This window comes from Equus quagga, chromosome 20, assembly GCF_021613505.1.
Source record: "Equus quagga isolate Etosha38 chromosome 20, UCLA_HA_Equagga_1.0, whole genome shotgun sequence".
Lineage (NCBI taxonomy): Eukaryota > Metazoa > Chordata > Mammalia > Perissodactyla > Equidae > Equus > Equus quagga.
Genome location: NC_060286.1, coordinates 31,366,246 through 31,390,761, shown reverse-complemented (window position 1 = coordinate 31,390,761; position 24,516 = coordinate 31,366,246). Strand labels below are relative to the sequence as shown.

The 24,516-nt window shown below is 44.9% G+C and overlaps 1 protein-coding gene across 5 annotated transcripts in view; it reads left to right on the top strand.

Annotated features, from left to right (window-relative positions):
* FOXN3 (forkhead box N3) overlaps positions 1 to 24,516 on the top strand; it is a 394,524-nt gene that overhangs the window by 264,695 nt on the left and 105,313 nt on the right. For all 5 annotated transcript variants that reach the window (XM_046647505.1, XM_046647502.1, XM_046647506.1 and 2 more), the window contains one exon: positions 12,098 to 12,162. In XM_046647505.1, coding sequence (XP_046503461.1) covers positions 12,098 to 12,162 — 65 coding nt within the window. The remainder of the gene's footprint in view (positions 1 to 12,097; positions 12,163 to 24,516) is intronic.

The window sequence follows — 24,516 nt, the reverse complement described above, 5'->3', positions numbered from 1 at the left end:
CTACCTGTTAAACTGAAGCCCTTTTGCACCATCGTGAAGACCTCCACAAAACCACTGCCAAAGGAAGGAGAGAGAAGCGAGCTGGGCTTCCTCAGTCTCAAAGGCCCTCCACCCCAGCACGGCCAGAGGGCAAGGCCTAAGAGCTCTCCCTATGCCGCCTCCAGCCATCTCCATCTCAGAGACCACCATCATCACACAGGCTGCTCCTTGTGGGGCTCGGTGTCTATAGTCGTTGAGCAGTGGCGCAGACGGAAGTTCCTTGAGAAAGTCTCCAGGTTTCACTGCCCCAGGAGTGCTCCCAAGAGAGTGTATGAAGGGCCTGCTCTCTGGGCTGTGATAACAGCCAGCGTTAAATGAGCAGGTACCAGGTGCCAGGCCCTGTGCTGAGCACCCAGCAAGGTGCATGACACCTTTAGAGGATCTCTGGTTTCCCAGGGAGACAGCTGGACAGTGGTAGGGGGTGGTTGGTGTTGAAGTCCATGTGTCAATGGCGGCGCTGTTGGGTCTCAAAGAAAGGACAGATGAGGGTCAAGTCAGGGTAGGCCTCGTGGAAGAAAGTTTTTCAGTGGTTTCTGCCCAACAAGAGGGTCGTTGTCCAGAAGGCGCTAGTGTCCAGTTTCATGGCATAATGATCAAGGGACCCAAGGGCAGTGGTCTCACAGCTGTCTATCAAGAGCTGTCTGTCATCTTCTGTGCAACCTCAGATCCTTTCTTTTGTTTGTTTACGCATCCGTGTCTCTTCGTCTTAGACAACAGGATAGTTTTTTCATTACCATGTCCCCATAGCAGGTGTAAAAACATGTTTGTTCAGTGGATGGACAGGTGAGAGAAAAGAAGGTGGGAAAACCAGCTCCTACTTCCAGATCCTTGGGACAGAGGAGCAGAAGGTGCCACCTGCCCTAGGTAGTGTCTGGCTGACCATTAGGAAATGTCTGTTCATTTATTTACTTTCCATCTATCTATCTATCTTTTAAAATTCTAGTAAAATACACGTAACGTAAATTTATCATCTTAACCATATTAATTGTACAGCTCAGTGACATTGAGTACGTTCACATTGTCATGTGACTATCACCACCATCCGTCTCCAGAACTTTGTTCACGTTGCAAAACTGAAGCTCTGTACCCTTTAAATAACAGCTCCCCACTTTCTCCTCCTCCCAGCCCCTGGCAACTGCCATTCTACTTTCTGTCTTTTATGAATTTCACTACTCTTAGTACCTCATATAAGTGGAATCATATAGTATTTGACCTTTTGTGACTGGCTTATTTCACTTCGCATCATGTCTTCAAGGTTGACCTGTGTTGTAGCATGTGTCTGAATTTCCTTCTTTATTAAGATTGAATAATATTCCATTGTATGTATATACCACATATTCCTTATCAATTCATCCATTGATGGACACTGGGTTGCTTCTGCTTTTTGCCTATTGTGAATATGCTGCTGTGAACATGGATGTACAAGTGTCTCTGAGTTCCTGCTTTCATTTCTTTTGGGTGTGTACCCAGAAATGGAACCACTGTATTGTGTGGTAATTCTGTGTGTAATTGTTTGAGGAAGCGCCATACTGTTTTGCTTAGCAACTACTGTTTTAAGGAGATGTCTCAATTACCTAACTTTTCGTATGTATGTCTTGCCTCTCCTCTGTGAGTTTTACAAATGCAATCCTCCTGCCTCTGTTCCACTTATGTCCTTTGAACTGGACTGGTTAAAATTCTGGCCCTGTGGACAATTTTGGGTTAACACCGTGGATTGACTGGGTGGGCCACAGTCAGCCCAGATTCCAGATTCAGGAACTTACCGCCATTCTCTTCCCAGCCTTACCTTTGGAAAAGTTAAGTTTATCCCTTTGGCCCCTGGGGAGATGTTCTGTGGGGGAGTCCCAGGCTGCGTCAGGGATTAAGCTAGAACCAAACTGGCCCTGGACGTGTAGCTCTTGGAACAGCTGCTCTGCTTTCCTCAACTCCACCATTTTAATTGTGATTAGTAGGTTCATTTGCATCTAAAAGGAGTAGTTTTCTTATCAGCACCATTGAGTTGGGAACCAGTGTGCTCCATTTATATAGAGTGGCCCATTTTAACCAGGCCCATTAAGCAGTAAAAGTAAATGTGGGTGTTTTACAAATGCAAATATATCATGCAAATAATGTACTTTATGCTGAATGATGTCTTGGTTTTCATATGTAAAATTAGAAACTGTGTAGCACGAAGATAATGATAAACACCTTTGCATCTGTTCATAAGATGTATCATGAGCTGTATGCATCTAAAACTGAAGCTGAGTTTTCTAGCAGAATGTCTTCAGTATACCCAAACATGCATTCCATGTTATGAGAGCTATACATGTACTTATCTAGTTATTTATACATTCCTAAGTAATCAAGAAATCACCAAAAAGAGTAATCCAAATTACCTAACCTATTACTTAGCATCACTGATGAGATTTATAATTTTGCTTCCATTTTCAAAGATTTTTAAGGTTTTATCTGAGATGATGGTAAAAGAAGAAATGTTACTATATAGGCTAGTTCCTTTGTAAGAGACTTAAAAATGTCTGCAAGAGTATTTTCTAATCCTTAGTGTTTGAAATAATTCTGTGAATGATATGCAGGTAGCATTTTTGCTGTTTTATAAAATCACTTAGTAGAATAATGACAACCATCTTCTATGTGCAGTGAACTTGGCCAAGGTCTAGGACGGAAGTCACCTTTAGTCTCTGCCCACATGGGGTTTCCACTCTTTGGAAAAGTAAGACCCACACCTGTAGAAAATCAATTAAAGGTATAAGAAGACGTCAGATCAGGAAATACCACAGAGTGTGGTCAGTTCCCAAATTGGCTGTGCAGATAGTAATTATCAGACGAATTCAGAGGTGGGAGAGGTCCCAGGGTGGAACTGACCGGAAAAAGTTTCTCCAGGATCTGGGATTTGAGTCGAACCCCATAAAGAAGGGGTAGGACTTGAATAGGAAAGAGAACAGGGCAGCCGGGCGTTCCAGGCAGACGGAAACAGAACTGGCTTGAATGGGCCCTTAGAAATAGATGGGGTACACGTGTGTTCTGGAGACCTGTGTCAGGCAGGGAACCTATTGGACTTGACTCTGCCTGATAAGCTGTTGGTTTTCACATACTTTTGTAACCAGCAAACTCTTCAAATGAAAAATGATATGAAAACTCAATGCATAAGGCACTTAAAAAGAGATCCTTTGTTTTCATTGGGGCGGGACCTCTTCTAGACACCCATCCCTCCACCCCCACCAGTGACAGCACTGTAGGCACCTCTTGGGGGTTTCTTGGGGAACCGCTTGTAAACCAAGGGGAGAGCTCATGAAGACGCTGTGCTTTGAGAAGGCTGCTATGGTGTTAGGCAGGGTGGACTGGGGTGAAGGGAGAGATTGGAGGCGGGAAGACTTATTAAGATCCTACTGGGAACATCTACCATGACTTGACCCAGTAGAGTAGAAATACAAGGAAGGGAAAGTGCCAGAGACATTTGAAAGAAAGAGTTGACGGGAGTGGGTGACAGCAGACAGGGGTGTGGGAAAGGAATGAGTTAGACTCCAGGATTTTTGACTTAAAAATTTTACAGGTCAGCAAGGGCTGAATGAGTTTTCTTGTCTTTGTATTTATGAGGAATGAGTTATATTGTAAACGTTTATTCCCTCAGCAAACATTGATAGTTGCCAGCCAAGTTGCAAGCACTGTGGCAGGTGCTAGGGATTTAGGAAAAGAAAGACACAGGTGTCTCCGTGTTGCAGGGAGTCTGTGCACCATGTGGAAAGGGAGGCAGCCGTGGACACTGTTATAAGTTGAATTGTCGTCCCCCCGAAATTCATATGTTGATGTCCTAATGCTAAGCACCTCACAATATGACTTTATTTGGAAATAAGGTCATTGCAGATGTAATTAGTTAAGATGAGGTCATACTGCAGTAGGGTGGACCCCTAAGCCAATATAAAAAGGGGAAATTTGGACACAGATGAGAACACACAGGGAGAATGCCACGTAAACATAAAGGCAGAGATCTGGATGATGATGATGTATGTTTAGGCCAAAGATTGCCAGCAACCACCAGAAACTAGGAGAGAGGCATGGAAAAGATTCTTGTTAAGCCCTTAGAAGAAACCAACCTTGATCTTGAACTTCTACCCTCCAGAACTGTGAGACAAGAAGTTTCTTTTGCTTCAGCCTCTCAGCTGTGGTACTTGTTGTGGCAGCCCTCAAGAACTAATGGAGACACTGAGAGATCCAGGGCAGTCTAGAAGGTGCCCGTGGGGACCAGTAGTGGGGGGACAGCCGAGTACGGTATCAAGACGCAGCCGGAGGTACATTCCAGAGTCTGGAGATAAGGTCGGCTGGAGGTGCAGAATTGGAAAATCCAAATTTCCCATGAGTGCATGAACTCTCCAAGGAAAGAAAAATGAGTAGAAAAGAAAAGAGGACTAAAACTCTAGGAATGCTCATAATTATGGGGCCAAGGCTGGACAAAGAGCTAACAGAATGTTAGAAAGGAGATGGGAGGAGAAGAACCAGGCTAGGAGGGTGTTTTGAGGCTAAAATTGGAAAGGATTTTAAAGATATAATGTCAAAAATTATAGGGAGTTTATATAATCAGAAAAAAATAATAAAGCAAGCCTCTCATGTTAGCCCATGTTGGGGGTATGGAGTGGGGCAAGGGGAGAGACTGTAGTGCCCTCAAGGGCTGTTAGGCCTGGACGGCTGGGTGACTGGAGGCCTCTGGTGACCCCTGATAGAAGAGGACTGCAGCCAGTCCAGGGAGACTGTGACGTGAAGCAGTGGACGTCAGGCACGCAGTTCCCAACTCGTGGGCTTTGTTAGTGCACAGCAGGGTTAAGGGAGCCAAGAGGGGGATCTGGACGCTAGGGGATGTTTGATGATGGATAAGATAAACTCCTAGTCCTGAGAACAGGACGGCAAGTGGAGGCGAGGGGTAATGGAGGGAAGAAAGATTCTAGAGGAAAAGAAGGGCCAAAGGGGAGTTACTTTGGCAGAGAAGAAGATACAGACACCGGGGGAAATAACAGAGAATGAATGAACTTAGGGAGAGTGGCTTTGGTTGTAGAAAAGAGGAGGTGATGTTGCCTGATGAGGTGTAGAGAGGGACGTTTGGGACTTGGTGAGTGGAGAGAAGATTGGGGCCAGCTTAGTTGGTTTGCTGACCAGTAGGTCAGTGGTTCTCATTTGGGGGCAATTTTATCCTCCAGTGGACACATGGCAGTACCTGGAGACGTTTTTAGTTGTTACAGCTGGGGAGAGGGTGCTACTGGTATCTAGTAAGTAGAGGCCAGGGAGGTGGCTGCACACACTGCGGTGCGCAGGGCAGCCCCCGTGACACCAAATTATCCAGCCCCAAATATCAGTAGTGCCGGGGTTAAGAAACCCTGCCGGAGGTCAACAGCAATTCTCAAATGTGTCTGAGGAGAGAAGCCCTAAACTTTGTAGCGTGCTTGGTGGAACGTTATGAAACATTGGTATGCAGTCATACATCGCTTAACAACAGGGATACGTTCTGAGAGATGTGTTGTCTGGTGATTCCCTCGTTGTGCGAAGACCATAGAGCGTAGCGTACTTACACAAACCTAGATGGTGTAGTCTACTGCACACCTAGGCTATACGGTAGTCCCCCTTACCCTCAGTTTTGCTTTCCGTAGTTTCAGTTACCCATGATCTGAAAATATTAAATGGAAAATTCCAGAAATACGCAATTAGTAAGTCTTTAATTGCACGTCTGAGGAGCGTGGTGAAATCTGGTGATGTCCCACTTCGTCCCCCCCGGGTATGAATCACCCATTTGTCCAGCGCATCCACACTGTGTTCACTAACCACCTGTTAGTCACTTAGTAGCTGTCTCAATTATCAGATCGACTATCGAGGTATTGCAGTGCTGTGTTCAAGTAACCCTTACTGTATTTAATAATGGCCCCAAAGCACGAGAGTAGGGATGCTGGCAATTCAGATATGGCAAAGAGAAGCAGTAAATTGTTTTTCCTTTAAGTGAAAAGGTAAGAATGGTCAACTTAATAAAGAAGGAAAAAAATCAGATGCCAAGGTTGCTAAGATCGATGGTAACTCTTGTTATAGTATATTGTTATAATGGTTTTATTGTATTATTATTGTTGTTAATCTCTTACTGTGCCTAATTCATAAATGAAACTTTATCATAGGTATGTCTGTATAGGAAAGAACATGGTGTATATAGGGTTCAGTACTATCTGCCGTTTCAGGCATCCACTGGGGGTCCTGGAACTTAACCCGGTTGGTCAGGCGAGACCGCTTGATTAATCTTAGGGGACCACTGTCGTATATGTGGTCTGTTGTTGACCGAGATGTCGTTTGGCGTCACATGATTGTATTGAAAATAGCACTAGCTCTTACTCCAGAGCTTCTGTCTGAGTCTCACACCATTTCAGCCCCCAGCATATCCGGGGCCTTGGCTGTGATAGGCGCACAAGAACTATTTGCAGGTTGATCCAGCTGGAGCCAGGATGAGTCTCCACTTTTAACATTTGGCTAAAGTGACAGCGATTCCATTCCTCACCACAATTCGTGTTTTTCCTCAGAGTGATCTTGCCGCACTCTCACTTGTGTTTTCTGAGGTCCTGCTCTCACGTCAGTAATGCCTTCCCAACAATTGCCAGCCTCTGAAAATCGGCCGGTTGGCATGTTTCCACCCGGTCTCTTCTGCCTTTTGATTGCACGACCCTGAAAGGTCACTGCGGGCAGCCATCCTTGCCAGTTTGGATCTCTGCAGGATTCTACGTGAAGTTATCTGTTTCTTGTTAGCTTTCTTTAGAGCTGGTGGCATCTCTGATGCTGCTTCTTCCCACCTGTTGATTCTTAGAAATGGTTCATTGCTGCTTTGGACGGAGGGGCATTTGCGATGAGATGTTCTCAAAGCATCCTTAAGGAAAAGAAGAAGATGAAGGTGCCATTACCTCTTCCATCACAAGAATGAAGAAAAGAGCCAAATTGGGAGAGTCCACAGAGTGTAGGAGGAAGTGCTGGCACCGAGCACGTCACTTAACTTCTCTGAACTGCAGCCGTCTTGTAATCAAGACTACCACTGGGATTTTTGCATTTCCTAGAATATCCGCTTGACATGGATCATCTCATTTTATCCTTAAACACTAGATGCTGTTATGGCCCCGTTTGCAGGCTTGGAATGGAGACTTTGACAAGTTCTAAGACTTTTAGCGTATTTGCACAAATTCCCTGACTCCAAATCTCGTGCTCTCCCCACCACACCTCGGATAGGACCAGGTGGCCACTTTCCCTTTGAATGTCAACATGCTTCTATTTTATTTGGAAGATTATAAAAGCGTCAGGAATGTCCTCAAGAATTCTGAACTTTGAAGCGTGTTGCTTAGTGGTGATGCTCAGATAGTGAACCAGATTTTGTGAAACTTGAGGCCTTCTCACACATGTCTGTCCATCCAGGCTGCTCTGATTCCTTCCTTCCAAACTTCAGCAACTGGCATCCTTCACCCAACGGGTCTGGGCTAGTGTGTCGCATAGGTCGTATTTGTTTTTCTGTTATTTCCTGGTGATTAATCCACAGTTAGAATGAAAACAATAGAATTCCTGGTATTTTTTCCGGGATTCCTCCTTCATTACTATGCTCTGACTTCTCATGGGAAAACACAGTGTGATGGTGGGTGTCACACATCCAGAGGGATTGCCTTCGCATGCTGTTTCCAGTGCTAAGAATAGGACAGGAATCTGCTTAGTTGCCTAAAGAGTAGTGGGCAAGCTCTGGCCTCTGAAAGTACAAGATTAGAATAGGCTGGTCTCACTACATCCCTTTCCTTTCCCCCAGTCTGTTTGGGCTTTCTGCTTTTCAGCGTGCTGTGGATCATTCTGGCAGAGATGCCAACTGCAGGACCCTTAGCGACAGCACGTAGGTTGGTCCTTCCCCGCCTAAAACTCTAGGCTTTGATTCACTTCTTCTGGAGTCCTTCCTATATTCATTCTCTTTGTCTCTCGCTCTCATTTTACATTAAATTTTTTTTTAAATTGTGATAAAATACACATAACAAAATATACCATCTTAACGACTTTTTAAGCATACGGTCCAGCAGTGTAAGTACATTCTCACTGTTGTCAACCCATCTCCAGAACTCTTTTCATCTTGCAAAATGGAAACTCTGTACCCGTTAAAGAACTCTCCACTCCCCACTCCCTCTAGCCCCTGTCTCTGTGAGTTTGACCACTCTCCTACCTCATATAATCATGTAGGCTTTGTCCTTTCGTGTCTGGCTTATTTCACTTAATGTCCTTGAGGTTCATCCATGTTGTAGTATCTTACTCTCTTTTAGATATACCAGTTTACATTTGGCGGCTGGGTTGTTAGAAAAAAGTACTTTTCTTAATTTGGTTTTCAGTAAACTTACAGAAAGTCCAGGCTGGTGAGTACAGGTGTGGGTCTTGCCAGAACCTCCCAGGGTCTTGGTTACCATCCAGCTGGTTCTCACAATGATGAAAGCTCATCGACACAGAGAAAACACATGACAGATCACATCGTTATGCCAAGAGCCACCTTACGGCTGCATGACCCGTTGACTCACGGTGTTCCCTTGGGAGTGGGAAGTAATGCAGCTGAGAGTGTGAGGCCAGGAAGGGATGGAGGGCTGTGAGTCTCTGGCAGATGCTGGGTATGCTGTTCAGGACGGTATTGCTCATCTCTTGGGATTTGCTGGCTTAGCTCTGGTCTTAGTGATGAGCTGGATCAATGTGCTCAAATGCCAGTTCACAAACTGCTTTTCTGGCAGGCAAGGCCCTCTTAACCTGTTGGTCAGCTTCCTTTGTCACAAAGTGGGTTTGGCTTCTAGTGCCAAAGGTCGTGTTAGAGTTTGTTAGGGTTATGGAAATGAGATATTTGTGGCACCAGCATTGTGTTGATTCTGTTAATATGAGCCCATGGATCTGTCTTTCATATATGGTTAGCCTGATTGCTTTTTCTAGCCTAGCCTGGCATTTTACCTTGGAGAGATTCTTAGTGAAATACCATCCGCAACCTTCTTCAGTGGAGAAGGGTAGCGAAGAGCTTAGTGCCAGAAGACTGGAAGATGAAAGCTGGAAGATGAGCAATGAAGTTGGGGCCAATGATGTGTATGTGTTGGGATGGTGGGCTGATCACTAAGCAACCAAGAGATGCCTTGGGAAAGTCCCTCCATCTCTTCATCTGTTGAATGGGGAAGATAGGTCCTGCCCTGCCCACCCATAGGATTGAAGGAGCTCATGGAACAGTGTTGATCACTGGGCTCTGTAAATGATAATTTGCCCTCCCAGTGTTGAGCAATGTAACCATCATTGTAAGGTGACTAAAGCCCGCTCCAATAAGTTTAAGGGGGCCCTCGTGGCCACTTCTCATGGCTGTTAGCATTCACAAATCACCAACATTTAAGTGACTGGATGTAGAGAGTCCCCCACCCTCCCCTCCTCTTGATTTGCCACATGAATGATTGGTTCCCAGGGTGGCCTCAGCTCCTCCCATAAAGACCTTGACCATTAGCTTCTTCTCTGAGTTACTATGGTTAAGATAGGCTTTTAAATAATTTTAAATAATTTTGTGTATAATTTTTTAAAACCAACTTTGAGCTTTAAAGGGCTGTGAGCCAGGGACATCTCCAGATGGAGAAAAAGATCAGTTTGCTGCCTCCCCAACCTGCAGCCACCAGGTCCATCCACAACTACTAACCTTTCCATAGGCATTTCTTATCACTTTAGATAGAATCCTAGGAGGTTGAAGCTAGGTAAGCACGGCAGTAAGTTCCTAGAGGCCATAAAATATGGCTTTTAATTTTTCCCCTTGTGTCCTTCTCAACAACAAGCACAGTCCTCAGTAAGCACTGAATAAATCCTTGCATCTCCTAAGTTAGAAGATGTCGTTTTGAGGGACCATCCAAAAGAAAAGTGTAGAATAAGGGGCCACTGAGCTCAAAAGCTTTAGCATGGCAGGAACCAGCTTACCTTGAGCTAGCAAGAGACCACAGGTGAATTCATCAGTGACATTGGGGGCAGGTAAGAGCCAGGTGGGTGGGCCAGTCCAACTCTCTTTCCACTGCTAGGGTAGAGATTACATGAACAGCAGGGCAGAGCGACTAGAATAGTGATCAGTGACTTAGGTACATTAGAAGGATGTTGTAGAAATCTTTAAGTAGATTTCTATCATACAGAGAATTTTCCTTATCTAAACCACTGGATTTACCCGACCTCGCTTCCCCACATTTGCTCCCTCCCTGGCGTCTGCTCAGTTTTCAGCCCAATCAAGATCAGGATAAAGAGGAGATTTGGATGGAAGTAAGCTGGATATTCAGGCTCCTGCAGTAATACTCAATTATTGAATTCTCTGGAAGCACCACGTCCCCTGTAATGAAGTCCTCAGTCTTTAAATATCTTTAGACATCAGGTGATTCAGTGTTGGCAACAGCCGGCTTGCTGTTTCCTGCTTTCTTATAAAAAGAAGATGGTAAAATCCTGGGAGCTGGCCGGAGTTGTTAAAAGATAATCTTAAGCATTTTAATGCACATTATTCTTCATGCAACTTTGAGCCTTAAAAGCCTCAAAGCAGAATAGGCCAGGAATCAGATGGAAGAGAAATCAGCTTGCTGCCATTATCCTGTGGCCCTGAGACCCCCAGCCAGATTTACTATTATCCTGTGCAACTCCTGGCCACTCGGAGGCCACAGCTGCCAGAGCTGGGAATCAGGGCTGCAGGAGAAGCCATGGCTGACACTCGTTTTTCTCGCTTTCTCTGAGTGTCACGGATCCAAAACAAAATAAAACAAGAAGATTCATTTACATCAAGGTTCATAGTGTGTGTTTTCTAGCACATTTGACATTATTTTGATTTTTAATAGTATTTTTATGCTGTTGCTCTTTTCTTCCTCCCTCTCTGCTCCTTCGCAGTCATGTAATGTGTCCCTGTACCTGCTATGCTGTTTGTACCTCTGGTGATGAAATTTGGGTCGGCAGAATGTGTCACTGGCATTTCTCCTTGTTAACAGTATTGCTCTCCTGTATCTCTAGACCCTAGTTGACTGGTGAAGCATTCCTTATAGAGCCCTCCAGTTTTCTAATTCTGTATATGTGTGTGTCTGCTGAACTTACAAATGTATTGTTCACACCAACTTTTTATTTTTTTCGTGTTGAAGGTGATTGATTATGCATTAACCAATATCATTTGCCATGTACCATTTTGGCGAAAGTGATTTATACTGCCTCTTGGGCTGAATGTAATAACATTTTTGACTAAGTGCTTTCTACCATGAATCTAAACCAATCCTTGATTTAAAATAACCTACTTCCCACTCTAAGGATATTTTGCTAAGACTGGCTTGGTTATAAAGTTTTTCACGGGGTGTCTTAAAACAGTGAAAATGCTCGTCTATAAATGCAGTACAGTGTCTTTGTGATGTATTGATCTTTCTTGTTTTCTTGCCTCTCTTGTTACCAGACTATGGGTGGTAACGTATCTGCAAAATGTTTTATAGGGTATGGAGTGCAACATTTTAAGCCAAGAAATTGAAAACAAGATACAAAACAAGATGGAGGAGGGAGGGAGTCGATCAAGGTCATTTCTGTATATTAAGGATTTGGTGGTAGAAAAGCCGCCAAGAAAGGCAAGTTTGCATTCATAACAGGCAGGTGGCCCCAGGAAGTGTCGGACAACCCACTTGGTCTCAGAAGATGTGGATAGGAGTTCTTTGCCACATAAATTCATAAAATTGTGAATAAAATAGCCAGTTTTCTTAAGTTATAAGCTATGATATTGAACCATGTGAATATGCCATTTTCTTAACCTGCGAATGATTTCAGTGCCCAGGTGGGATCAGGGTCAAGAGAGTAACCAGAGTACCCACACAGACAGGTTCTGCCCTGTGAAATAGGAAGCCCATTCATCATAAAACAAACCTAATGGTTTTTAAAGATGCGTTTCCAGTGAGTGTAAATAATGCGTTAACTGGGAAAGTGTTTTCAGGCCATTTTGGGTGATGTCTGCAGAAGGGGCTGTTCTGAGTGCGAGTGAGTGAGTGTAAGTGAGCCCGCCCTTATGCTGGTTTCTCTTCTGTTACAGCACATCAGGTCCACCCATCTGGCCGGGCAGTACCTTCTTCAAGAGAAATGGAGCCCTCCTGCAAGGTAGGTCTCTAGGAGCGCCTCTCCCCTTCCCACCACCCCCTCTCACTGCTCCTCGGTGCTTGGTGTCAATCAGGAGAGTTCTGTCCTGTTGAGGAGTGGGCACCCTCTGGAGATGGGTGACTGTTGTGGGTAGGCTCTCTTTGTCCAGCTCTCTTTATTTCTTCCTACTCTCGTCTCCTGTTACTGAGAAATGTTAGTCTGAAACCAGGACTGCTTCTTTGGTTTATCATCATTAGTTCTCATTCCAGAAGTGTTCAGCTTGCTTTGGTGAAATTGGAATTACGTGGTAGTTAGGATGTGACAGTAGCATAAACTGGCCTGTATTTCCAGTCCTTGGGCTAAGGAGGAATGTTTTGGGTGTTCTGGCACTTTGGTCATCATGGAGGTCCACTCGTTCCTTGCTGTCCCCTGACATCCATGTGTGCCTGGAAGTTTGACTGTGATTTGTTCTGAGGCTCAGAGTTCAGTCACCCCATCGTTGTCCCCAGGAGCATCATTTGCACGGTGACATCCTTCCTGTTGTCCAGCCCACCTTAGCTGCTTTGCACTAGTCGCTGTCCAGTGTTCTCAAGGAATTCCAACTGCCTTTCACCTCTGCATCTGCTATTAAGTTTCTTTCGAAATGGCCAGATAAAATTAAAGAAGAATAAATGGATCAAAATAGCAATAAGATGAATCCTAAATACTTTTAAGAATTGCTTTTGGGTTATCGCTTTTGGATGTCTGTTTTGCAGATAAGCTGGAATCGGCTGGCTTCCATGGGTCTTCCAGTTTCCTGTCCCCTTTCACCCCTGTTGATTGGCCAGGTGTCAGAATGGCACAACTGGCCAAAAGCAGATGAATTTGGTTGTACCAAGAGCTTTAGAACTATACTGGGCCAATAGTGGGGAGTTTTAGTGCATTTTGGTTGGTTTAGAGCTGTGACGCCTCTTTTCCTGAAAAGTACATTCTGAGGGCCAGCTGGGTGTGAAGGAGTAGAATATAAATGTGGCTAAGAAAAGAAACATTTATCTTCACATTTCCAGAGTAGCTCAAACAATTGGAGAGATGTCATCACATTTTTGTTGTTGTTTTATAGGCCATGCAATTGCATATTGTCTTTTTAATAGCCTGTGAAATCAGGAACTTAAGAATTTCTTTGCTTTTTTTGCTTTGTCCAAGTGAAATGTAGGCAGGCACATTTGATCAATCCTAATTTTAATGACTGTCATAGATATCCTAAATACTTAAGAAAAAAGGGAACTGCTTCCGCTTTCAAAAATTGACATAATTTTTTTTTAAAATCTGTTCTCCTTTCTGATAATATAAGTGGAAACCGATTATGATGAGCCTTTGGGTTTTTTCCAAGTGAATTTTGCAGTTATGTGCATCTTTATTTTTCCTCTAGATCTATAGTAATGATATGAATATCATCCGTGTGTGGATTATTTTCAGGAAAGGGGTTTCATTTACTTAGAGCATTTTCATATGGGATCTTCATTCATTAAGTTCCACATTAGGTAAGATTTGCTGTAATCAGTTTTTGGTTATTTCTGCAGGGTGGGAGCGTGAGGGGAAATGTCCATGAGGTTTCTAAAGTTGAGTGACTTCACTATGAGATTGCATCTCATGAGGGGTAGACTTTCTTTGTCTTTCTGATTGGGTTAAAAATTCTCTCTTTGTTCTAGGCATTGCGGATTAAATGATTACAGATTTCAGATGCTCGTTGAATGCACATCCAATTCAGTGCAGCCCATTTATGTTTTTATAAACGTGAAACTCAGAAGAATCTTGCTGAGAGTTTGGGAGTGTGGGCGGGGATGCGTTAACAATTTTTTCCTGTGATGTTTCTTCATTTGCTGTATCTGTATGTAGAGTTCTTGAGACACTTTTATTGCAATAAGATTTTTCAAACTACGTGGGTGTTCTTCCTAATTAATATTTTTCTATTCCTTTGGTGGGTGGTGTGGCTCATCAAGAAGTTGCCGGTGTCCACGAGCAAAAGTTTTATGGTAAAGATAGGGGTATAGAAATAAGAGAGCTGCCTGGTCATGCCGGTGAAAGGTTTAGGTAGGACTCAAGTAGAAGAAAATGTACCTGATTCATGCTCCCTGTCTCATCTTTACGTACTTCACACTTGCAAAATATGCACACATTCCTTCTTTTTCCCTATAGCAAGCAGGTGGGCATTTGTCTAGGTAATCAGACCAGGAAAGAGCTCTGTTAAGAGGTACCAGCTCCCAGCATTGGTATTGAAGGCAAGCAGGACGCCCTAAAGAACCAGTTCCTAGGACTGGGGTAGAAGGTGAAGCTTGCTCACAGGGTGACACAGGGGCCCAGGGACCAACCAACAGAGCCCAGCCTGACTGAGGATCCTGAACACTGTCTGAACTGGCTGAACTGGGCCACACAGGAGTTGGGGAGAACCTGCCATGTGGAGTGGCCCTAGGGGATGAGACTCAAAGAATGCAGGAGCAACACAATAAGCAGACGTGCCACACTGTTTAGAGGCGAGAGACTGACTGTTTGTCAGGGAGGTGGGAGCGTAGGGGTTGTCACTTCGAGGAAGAATTGACGCTTGAGCGAGGCCTTGAAAAATAGTTGTGGGCGTGTGGGAACAGAAAGGGGAAACAGCAAGAGCGTGGAGCATGAGAGCATCACAGAGAGGTGGCAGTGGGGACTTGATGTGGCAGACGGAAAATGAGTGATTCATGGGCACTCTGGGACCGTGACATCATGTGCTCCCAGGTATGTTTAAGAAGAACACTGTGATGTCTGAAGAGGGAATAATGGAAGTTAAAACCTGAAATCAGTGGAACAAAGTGACATAATGGTTCCAGTGGGAAAGCGGTGTATGCTGTCTAATGGTTGTTTGGTTTATAAGCTGTTGAGCAGAAATGTGGCACAGTAATTTTTTTTCCAGCGTAAGACCAATTGCAAGAATTAACTGGAAGTGCTCGAGGTCCTACCCGAGTGTGGCCTCTGTGTTTTGGTTCTTGCAGAATCACTGGCAAGAGGGCCTGCTGAATCGCCTCGAGTTTTGAGGATAATGGGGTAAGATTTGGTTTGGATTACACCAGGCATGAGTACTTAACATAATTGGTCATTTCATCAATTCCCAGTATTTATTTTAAATGCCATTTAGGCTGCTAGGGACAATTTTAGTGTGTTAGCAGTTTCAGTGGACTAGAGAGCACTTCAGTTCTTGTACAATAGAAACCTTGCTGGGCGCCAAAAGGGGACAAACCCTTTGTTTAAAGGACCCAGGAAGAGTCCAGACAGATGAGCGTGGCTTATTCAGACGTGTCTCCAATCATCCCCTCTGCATGTCTCTGTTATGGTCTCTATGTGTTTGAAATACATTTTTTATTGTATTAGTTAATAATGTCTCTGATTTTCTTAATTAAGAGCATAAAGCATTTTATATTTTTTGCCTTTTCCAAACTCCTAACTCTGCCCCCCCATGTACACACACATTGCATACACCCATCAAACTTAAAATTAGGTTACTTTATTTAAACATCACCCTCAGATGAATTATTTTAATGAGTCGGTGATTCCTAATTAATGACATTCCTCACCCCAGGTCTGACCCTTCCTCTGGTCCCTGGAGGTTTCGTCCCAGAGCTACATATGGCATCACTGTTCCTGTTCACTTCATGCCTCCTACAGAAGGTTGCTGCAAGCAGCCCCCAATCTGATCTTCCACTTCTGCCCTTTTGGCCTTCATAGGCCCTGTAGGCCTCAGAGCTCCACGTGGAGTTTGGTTCAGAGAGAAGCTGCTGCCTTTACAGCTCCATGCCTGCTGACCATTTGGGCCCACGTATCTTTTTATTTCTAGCTCTTTCTCTGATCAGGTGTTCCCTAGGCCCACCCACACTATCCCACCTGCAAGCATTTCTTTATTATCCATCTCTGTGTGTCAGGCCCTGGATTAGGCTGGAGTTACCCAGTGAGGCCCAGGGCCTGCCCCCTTGTCCACTTACAGCCCATTCTGGGGTCAGACTGTGCGGCCCAGCCTTCTTGCAAAGCTGCTCAAGCACTGATGCCACCACTGGTCATGGAAACCTGCCCACTTACTAACTCCCCACCCCAGCCTTCCTGGCCCTCCATCTGCCTTCGTTTTCTCTATGACTCCAGTATTGGGCCACTAATTATCATTAAGTCTCTTTCTGTAGGATGCACTGGTAGAATTAAAATAAATTCCATAACACGCATAGCAGATTTTTATTTCCATTCACTTCTGACAATCCACTGGACGAGCTAATGAAATGGAAAGAAGACCTTCAAGGCATTTTCAATGCACAGAGCAGGGTTGTGCTGCTGCAGGCCCGAAAGCAGACAGGGAAAAAGGAAACCAGATCTTTTGCTGTCAGATGCATGTTCTATGAGTGCACAGGAAGTGCCTGCCATCGGTAAAACATGCATGAAGTTATGACCACTAGATGACTTGCTCTGGGGAATGCCAGTTTCCAAGTTCTAGGTTGACTTCATGTACTTACTTTCCTGGGAGTATTATTGTGTATCCCCCACTCTCCACACCCCTTACCGTCTCCATAGCTCTGCTGTGCATTTTTACTGCTAAGACACATGGAGTACCTCACTTTGGTTGTATTTCATGCCATGAAAGGCTCAAGAGCAAGTACTCAGTATATCAGACACAAGTTATAGTGGAAAGAGCACTGGATTACGAGTAAGCAGACCTTGTTGTGGTCCCAACTCTGATACTTGGTGAACTTTGTGACCTTGGATGTCACATGACATCCCTAGGGTTGCATGTTCTCACCTGTGAATGGAGAAGTGGACTGCAGCATTGGCAGAGGCTGCCTGTGGAGTACCAGCTCTGTTCCATTCTAGCACCTTCCCTAAAAGTAGGTCAAAATGGTTTTGGGGTTTAGCTCTACCTCAATGCAAAAAGGGTGCTGCCTTCAGCCAGCTGTATCTGCAGATGGGTCCAAGGAGAGAAAATAGGGTGGTGGCAGGTTGGCTGGAGATCCTGATCCTTGAACAAGGTGATGCTCAAAGGTCTCCTGGATCTTAGGGAGGCCATGTATTACAGATTTGGACAACTGGAAACAAACCTTATCTTGGCTTCTTGGGCAACGGGCTTCACCTCTCTGTGGGGATGTTAATAATAACGCTTGTCTCATGGGGTTCTTGTGAGGATTCAATGAATTCATATTAGTAAAGCATCTAGAACATGCTTTCCTGACAGAGTTAGTTATTAGAACATTTTACAAGACTGTGAATCTTAAGAGAAAAGGGCTAAAATCCTCTGAATGTGGTCTCCCCGTGCTCTTTACCTTCCTTGCTGAAGTTTCCCCTGTCCAATTGCTGGGGCTAGCGATTCTCAGAGCAGGGCAAAGACTGGGGCGCCCCACATCCTGTTGGGTTTATACACAGATCTGAAAGACAGTTTTTGTTCATTTCTTCATCTCGGATTCCTTTTACATAGGACTGCTTCCTTGGGAGGTCACCCAGCCCACAAATACCCAGCTATACCACTTGCTCTAAAATTGTGTATACACAGCAGGTGTGTAGACGGCCAGGTGAAAGAACACAGAGTTAACATCACATCCGCTTGGGTTTGAATCCCTCCCAACTGGGCACCAGCTGATGGACTTTGGTCCTTAGTTTCAGTTGTCTTTAACATGGGGCTGTGAGGTATGTCTTCCACAATCTTTGTGAAGATTGAAGGAGAGTGTGAACATGAAAACATCCATTGGTCCAGTGCGTGGCACCTTGCAAATATGTGATAAAAGTAAAGGTTTTTAATGTTTGACTTTGTTTCCTGCCCAAGGTTTCTGATTATTAATCCTGGCAGGTCTGTTCAGGGTGAAAAAGTTCCCAAACTCCTCTCCTTTGCGTGATTTCCATTCTCTCTGCCAGCCCCACCAGCATTTCTGTTCTGATAGAACCAGGATGGCGCCACTGGACTCCCTCGTCTGCCACGGCCTCAGGTCTCCTGTCCAGGTGCTTCTACTCCTCTCCGTTAAGACCAGGATCACAGGTTCTGTTCGGGTTTACCCTAACCCTCCCCCACTCATTTCTTTCACATTTGGTTGCAGCCCCTGGGCTCTTTGGCTCCTTTCATCTAATCTGCTCCACAAGCTGACTCTTTTGTCCATTTGCAAACAAGGGCATCCACCTAATGCATAAATCTCCTGATTCTTGCCCCCAGGCACACACATCTCAAGAAAAATAGTAATAACAGAAAGGGGGGTGGAGAAGAAACCCTCTCTACATTTTCCCCGCAAGTCCTAATTGCCTTCTGTCCTCTTTTGGTCTGTGGAAGCCCTTTGGTCTTTAGGAGGGGTCCCTTTCTCTTGGCATCGTTTGTCTTATTGTTCTGCGCTGAGTTATTTGTAAAGATATTTATGTAACTACAATAAGAAAGTCGGCTGGCTGTTTTGTTTACAGTCAGGTGGATTTAAAGGGGTGCTGTTCAGCTCTTCTAATCACTCAAGTTCTATGTGGTCACTGAGAACATGCTCGTAAGTTAGTTAAAAATATAAGGAAATGCAACTTGAAAAGAAGCCTTTGGTCAGTTCTGATCTTCCCTGTCTCTTAGGAATCCCAGTTTGCCCGATCTGCAGTTATGTCAGCTTCCCCGGCATCTGCAGCCTGGTGTGGATGTGAGAAGGCATCAGTCGGATAGCCCCTATTTTCCTGTCTGACCTTAGTTCCAGCTGGTCTCTCAACTACTGTCTGTAGTAACCATTTTTGTGAAAATCCAGTGTTGTACCCTGAATCCAGTGTTTCTTCCTATGGACAGAAATAGGAAGTCAGAAGGAGTTGCCGGCTCAGCTGGGGACATGGCCTTGAGAGCATGTCTTGAGAGCGTCCTCTGGGCCAGGCACCTGCTGGTGGGCGTGTACGGGCTGGCCCTGCTGTTTCAGGGGAGTGTCCCGGAGAAGGTGGAGACGGAGGCTGGAGTACACGAGAGGGAGGTCAGGGCTGGAGAGGGAGTTTTGGAAGTTATTAATCCGGAAATGACCATTGAAATTACGGCATAGATGGGATTTTCAGGGGAATATAGAATGAAGAGGAGGAAAAATGTCCATATTGAAGACTTACATTTGTGCTAGAAAGACGGGGTGGTAGCTGGCAACAACGATAACAGCAAAGAAGCAGCTGAGTCAGAAACTGGGGGAATATCACTGAAATGAAGGGCAGCAGTTTCAGAAAGAGGGGAGAGGCAGGAGCACCCACTGGCAGAGCAACCAGGGAGGATGGGACTGAAGAAAAGCCACCTGGTGGCTCTGACGATTAAGGTGGCACTGGGACCTTCAGGGCGCAACCGCTGATCTGCTTTCCGTCTCTGTGGACGTGCCTCTTCTGGACAGTTCACGTAGCTGGAATCATACAGTGTGTGCCCTTCTGTGTCTGGCTGGAGATCTTTACATTATTCTTATGTTAGCCTATGCCTTAGGTATTATGACGGCCGTTTTGTAGGTGAGGAAAATAAGGCCCAACGCTGTTGTCTTGCTTAAGGTCGCAGAGCCAGGGTCACAAACCTGAACTCACACTAATCTGGTTTAAAATGGCATACCTACTTCTAAATAAGTTTCCACTTTAGATGTCTAGATGTTCTGCAGTGTTTTGCAGACTGAGGCTGGGGAGAATCCTGTTATAATGCCTAAAAGAAATTTATAATGACAAGAGAAAAAGGTAGAAATGAACACTTCTTTGTCTTCTTTCATTCAGGTGATTAAGGTGCTTCATTTCTCTTCTTGTCCCACACGTGACTACTGTAAATAGCTCACTTTAAGATATTTCAAAGACTGTGGCTAGAGAAAAAGGGAAATCCTGGAATAGTCATTCAAAGGTTAATGCAATGAGAGGAATGCATCCCTTAACAGAATATTTTATTTGAGTCTATCTGAATTTTCTGCTAGTAGATAGCTAGCTAGATCTAGGTATTTTTATACTGATTATAATCCATCAATAGGAATACTTCCTTACAGTTGAATTTTTTGAGCATTTTAAAATGTTTTTCTTGTCTATTAAATTGTATCACTTAGATTGTAAAATATAAAGATTATACAGCCTTGGATCACATTGTGCTGCAGAGCTGGCTTTTATCAAAGTGCTCCATCTTAAAGTACAATTGGAAAAGTCCTTCTCCTTGAAGTTCTGTTTAACCGTGCTTGGATGGAAGTCTAGAAGTATTTCCATACAATTATCACGAGGCTTACAGTGAAGAAGAATTTTTTGGAATATACTCTAAGCAAGCTGTTCACAGGAGTCCCAGAAGTGAACTTCAAAGCATCCACCTGTAAACTGCAAGAGGTCAAGTTTGTGTTCTTGTTTGGTTCCCTTGACGACCAAAAGGTGTGGCTGAGAACTCCTGGGTAGTACTCGCTGCAGTGTGTGGGATAGCTTAGGAGTCTATGTATGTAATTGTGTGTGCGTGTGCATGTGCATGAGTGAATGTGGCTCATGGATAAAGGCTGCTTGATTTATCACTGCTCGTCGTGGGTCTGCAAGAATAAATCTCTCCTGCCATCCTGCCCCTGTTTCTCTGGTGTTTCCATGCCACCCAGCTCTCCTGTTGGTCTTTGCAAGTGAAGGCATGAGGATAAAAGCCCTCAGTTTTCCCATCAAGCATACCCAGCTCCATTCCCTTCCTGCTGCCTAATTGCTGTCTGACTTCGGAAAAGTTATGGAAACTTCTTTGAGCTACTGTTAAATGCAAAAATACCAGTCTCGCGAGATCAGAATAATTATTGTGAGGGTTAGATGATGACAATCTAGGGAGCATCCCTGGCACTTAGTAGGTGCTCCAAGAGCAGGTGCCATTGCCACTGCTTTCACTCCGGAGGAGGCAGCATGAGTGGGAGAGAGGATGGCCCTTGGAGCTGACCATCTTGGGTGCAAAGGCCAACCTCTGCTGCCCACCAGCTGTATGACCTCGAGCAACTCATCTGATGGGTTTAAGCCTTTCCTTTCCAGCCAAACTGATAGTGGTACTTGATGGGATTTTGTGCAAATTGAAAGATAGTGTGTGTACAGGGGTGGGCACAGGGCCTGCTGATTACTGAGTGTTCAGTAAATAGAATTCATTGTTTATGCTAGCCTTTCTGCAGTTTTCTAAGGTGTTCAATACCTTCCACCCCCAAACAACAATAACATAAAAAACGTTCTTCCCCAGTTGAACCGAAGTTACGCCTTCTGGAATGTTTAAGACCGTGTTCAATCTCTCTGAAGCTCCTGCTACATTGGGACCAGTACCCATGAGATACTCACAGGAGGAGGAGAACTTGAGGCCTAACCAGCTGTTCTCAGTGACACTTGAGTAACTAAGATCTTGCAGAAACGTGGCACAGAAAAAGAAGGTTCCTTGGCGACAGAGTCGAATGACTTGTGTTCTCTATTCCTGTTTCTTCCTCTTAGTGTCTCTGATTGTGTCAGAATATGAACTGTTTGCAAAGATTCATTTCAGAGGTGGGCGAGAGGGAGAGAAGGAAAGAAGGAGAGACATACTTGCAGTGATAAAGAACTTTGAGACATCATTTAAAGGGTCGTGTTGAACTTGTCCCCCACCTAATGGTCACCATAGCACACACAAGTTGGTTACTCTTTGGACTGTGATTTTTGCATGGGACGTGGTCAGGATGATCTCATTTTGCTTCTTTGACACAAATCGCAGTGAGGTGTTAGAACCACAGGTCTGTGTCTGATGACATCTGCCTGTAGGGCGACTTTAACCCAGTGTCTTGGCTGTGGATTCGTTTCCCACATTTTGAGCAAGATTGCAAGGGCGTTGTGACAAGAGATGAGAAGCCCTGACATGTAGAAAGGCCAATTCTGTGTTTATCATTCGTGTGTACTGAATTTCTGAGACTCTGAGAGACTTCATTCTTTAAGTTTTGCCGTGGTTGGGAAATGAAATAATTATGAAGTTTTCACTTTTAAACTTACACAACTGAAAGCAGGCCCCAATTGGGTTATTCACAGGGACAACACAGGTACTAACAGCCATACCAGGGTCTCTAGGGCATCTTTCTCCTCTTCTGGGACCTACAGTTTGCCAACCCGTCCACCCAACTTCCAGCGTATATTCCAAATGGGAGGTTCCAACTTATGGGAGCTCCCTGCCCTCAGTGACTGGTTGAGGGATGGGCACGTGGCCCAGTCCAGGCCAGGTTTCCGCTCTGGTACTTCTTATCTTGCGTCTGAGAGCTCTAAAGGATATGCTAGCATCACAAGGACTACCACGTGGAGTTGACCGGTGTACAAGAAATGGCCCCAAAGCAAAGCAGCAGAGAGGAGGGGCTGCTGTACATCTGTCCTTCCCATGGTTGGATTAGATAAGCTCATAAATTCCCCTTTTTACCTAAACCAGCTTGATTTGGGCTTTTGTATGTGCATCCAAGAGTCCTGACTAATAAAGAATTTCTGAATGAATAGCATCAGTTAAACTAAATATGTATCACTGATGATTTCTGGGTGTCAGTGAAGTTCCAACCTCTCTGTTTTCCGAGGAGGCCCACTTAGTGGCTTGCCTGTCTCTTGAAAGAATATAAGATGAGCTTGGAGAGCTTTTCAGAGATGGCGACTTGACTTAAGCAAACAAAGTAGGATCACGATGATCATAATACCTATTCTCTCTGTCTCCCTGCTCAGCTTTGCTTCTGGTGGAAATAGGCTCGGAGAGGCTCACGTTGAATTGACAAAGTGGCTGCCGGCAGCCTCTTGGGCTACAAACACCAGCTTTGAATCTGGCGTTTCCCCAGTGTTCCCAGGAAGAGCCCTGAGATGCACTGTAATTAGACTAGCCTGGATCACATGGCCGCCTGGAACCATCACTGTAACCAGAGGAGTGGGAGGGGTGGTTTGGTTTATGCTGGGGGTGGAAACATCACTTGGAAGCACATTGGGATGGGGAGATGGAAGGTTCTCCAGAGCAAGTTAGGGTCGGTTCCCAAAGAAGAGAAAAGGAACTATCCATTACAACAGCACAGCCATTTTAGAAAACAAAGCAATGGACACAAAAATGTTAGGTTTCTTAGACAAGTATACATAACCAGTAAGTGGAAGGTCTAAGGCCAGAATGCAGATCCTCCCATTTGAGACCCTTCCAGCTTTCTTTTCATGATAGTGGCCATTATCCAGGGTGTACAGGAGTGCCAAAGTCTCAGGGCATATGGTGGTGTCGGTCAAGTTAAAAATAATTTCCCAGAGGCCCAGAATCTTAGTTACTGATGACATCTGCTTTCCCTGGCAGAGTGGGGATTGCTGAGACGATTGCCTTCACTAGACTTGGTGACACAGGAGAGACGGAAGATGGGATGCTGCTGCCCTTGGCTCAGGGTTAACCTTGAGCAGCAAACCTCGGGGTCTTCGCAAACTTCCCTCAGCAGCCAGAGTCGATCCCTGGAGTCCCAGCTTTAGAGTACAGGATGCTTGGATGGTTGTGAATGTATTAATCACCTAGGCTGCCATAACAAAATATCACAGACTGGGGGGCTTGAACAACAGACATTTATTTTCTCACAGTTCTGGAGGCTGGAAGTCCAAGATCAAGGTGTTGGCAGGGTTGATGTTACCTGGGCTTCTCTTCTTGTCTTGCAGATGGCTGCTTTCTCACTGTGGCCTCACATGGCCTTTTCTCTGTGCAGGCGTTGCCTCTGGTCTCTTCCTCTTCTTATAAGGACCCCAGTCCTGTTGGATTAGGGTCCTATTGCATTAGAGTCCCACCCTTATGTCCTCATTTAACCTTAATTACCTCTTTCAAGGCTCTATTTCTAAATTCAGTCATATTAGGGGTTCGTCAGTTTTGGGGGGGGACAGTTCATAACAGTGAATTACATGCATCCTTTTCACAGACATTCCTTGATTTCCTATAGTGTGCTAGGTACCCCCAGATGTGCTGGGGATAGAGATAAGAAGACCACTGCCCTCAAGGAATTTTCCATCTAGCTGGGAGAGAGAATCACTGAGAAGCCTTGGTGGTTCATCCCGTCGCAAGAGGGCTCAGATTTCTGGGGAAGGAAGTCAGGGAAGACTTCACCGAGGGGTGTTGCTTGGGCAGTGCAAGGCTGCTGTCCCTGCTTCTCCTAAATCTGGCCCCCTGAACTGCTCAACATGGTCACCTGTGCTCTTCTCAATCACAGTGTCGCTCCAGGCCCCAATACAAAAGAGGCGCCATTGTACTGCAGCCATGGCAAAAACACTCATTTAGCCAAGTGCACAAAATAATGAAGCCCACACCAAAGGCACAGGGCACGAATAAGAGCACAGACAGTACGTCGGTATGTGATGTGTGTGTGTTTGAAAGCAAAGGAGAAATATGAGGAGCCGGGATGGAGATGGGAAAAGTCACCATGTCCTTTTTAGGTAACTTACTTTATCCCTTATAGGAAAGAAGAT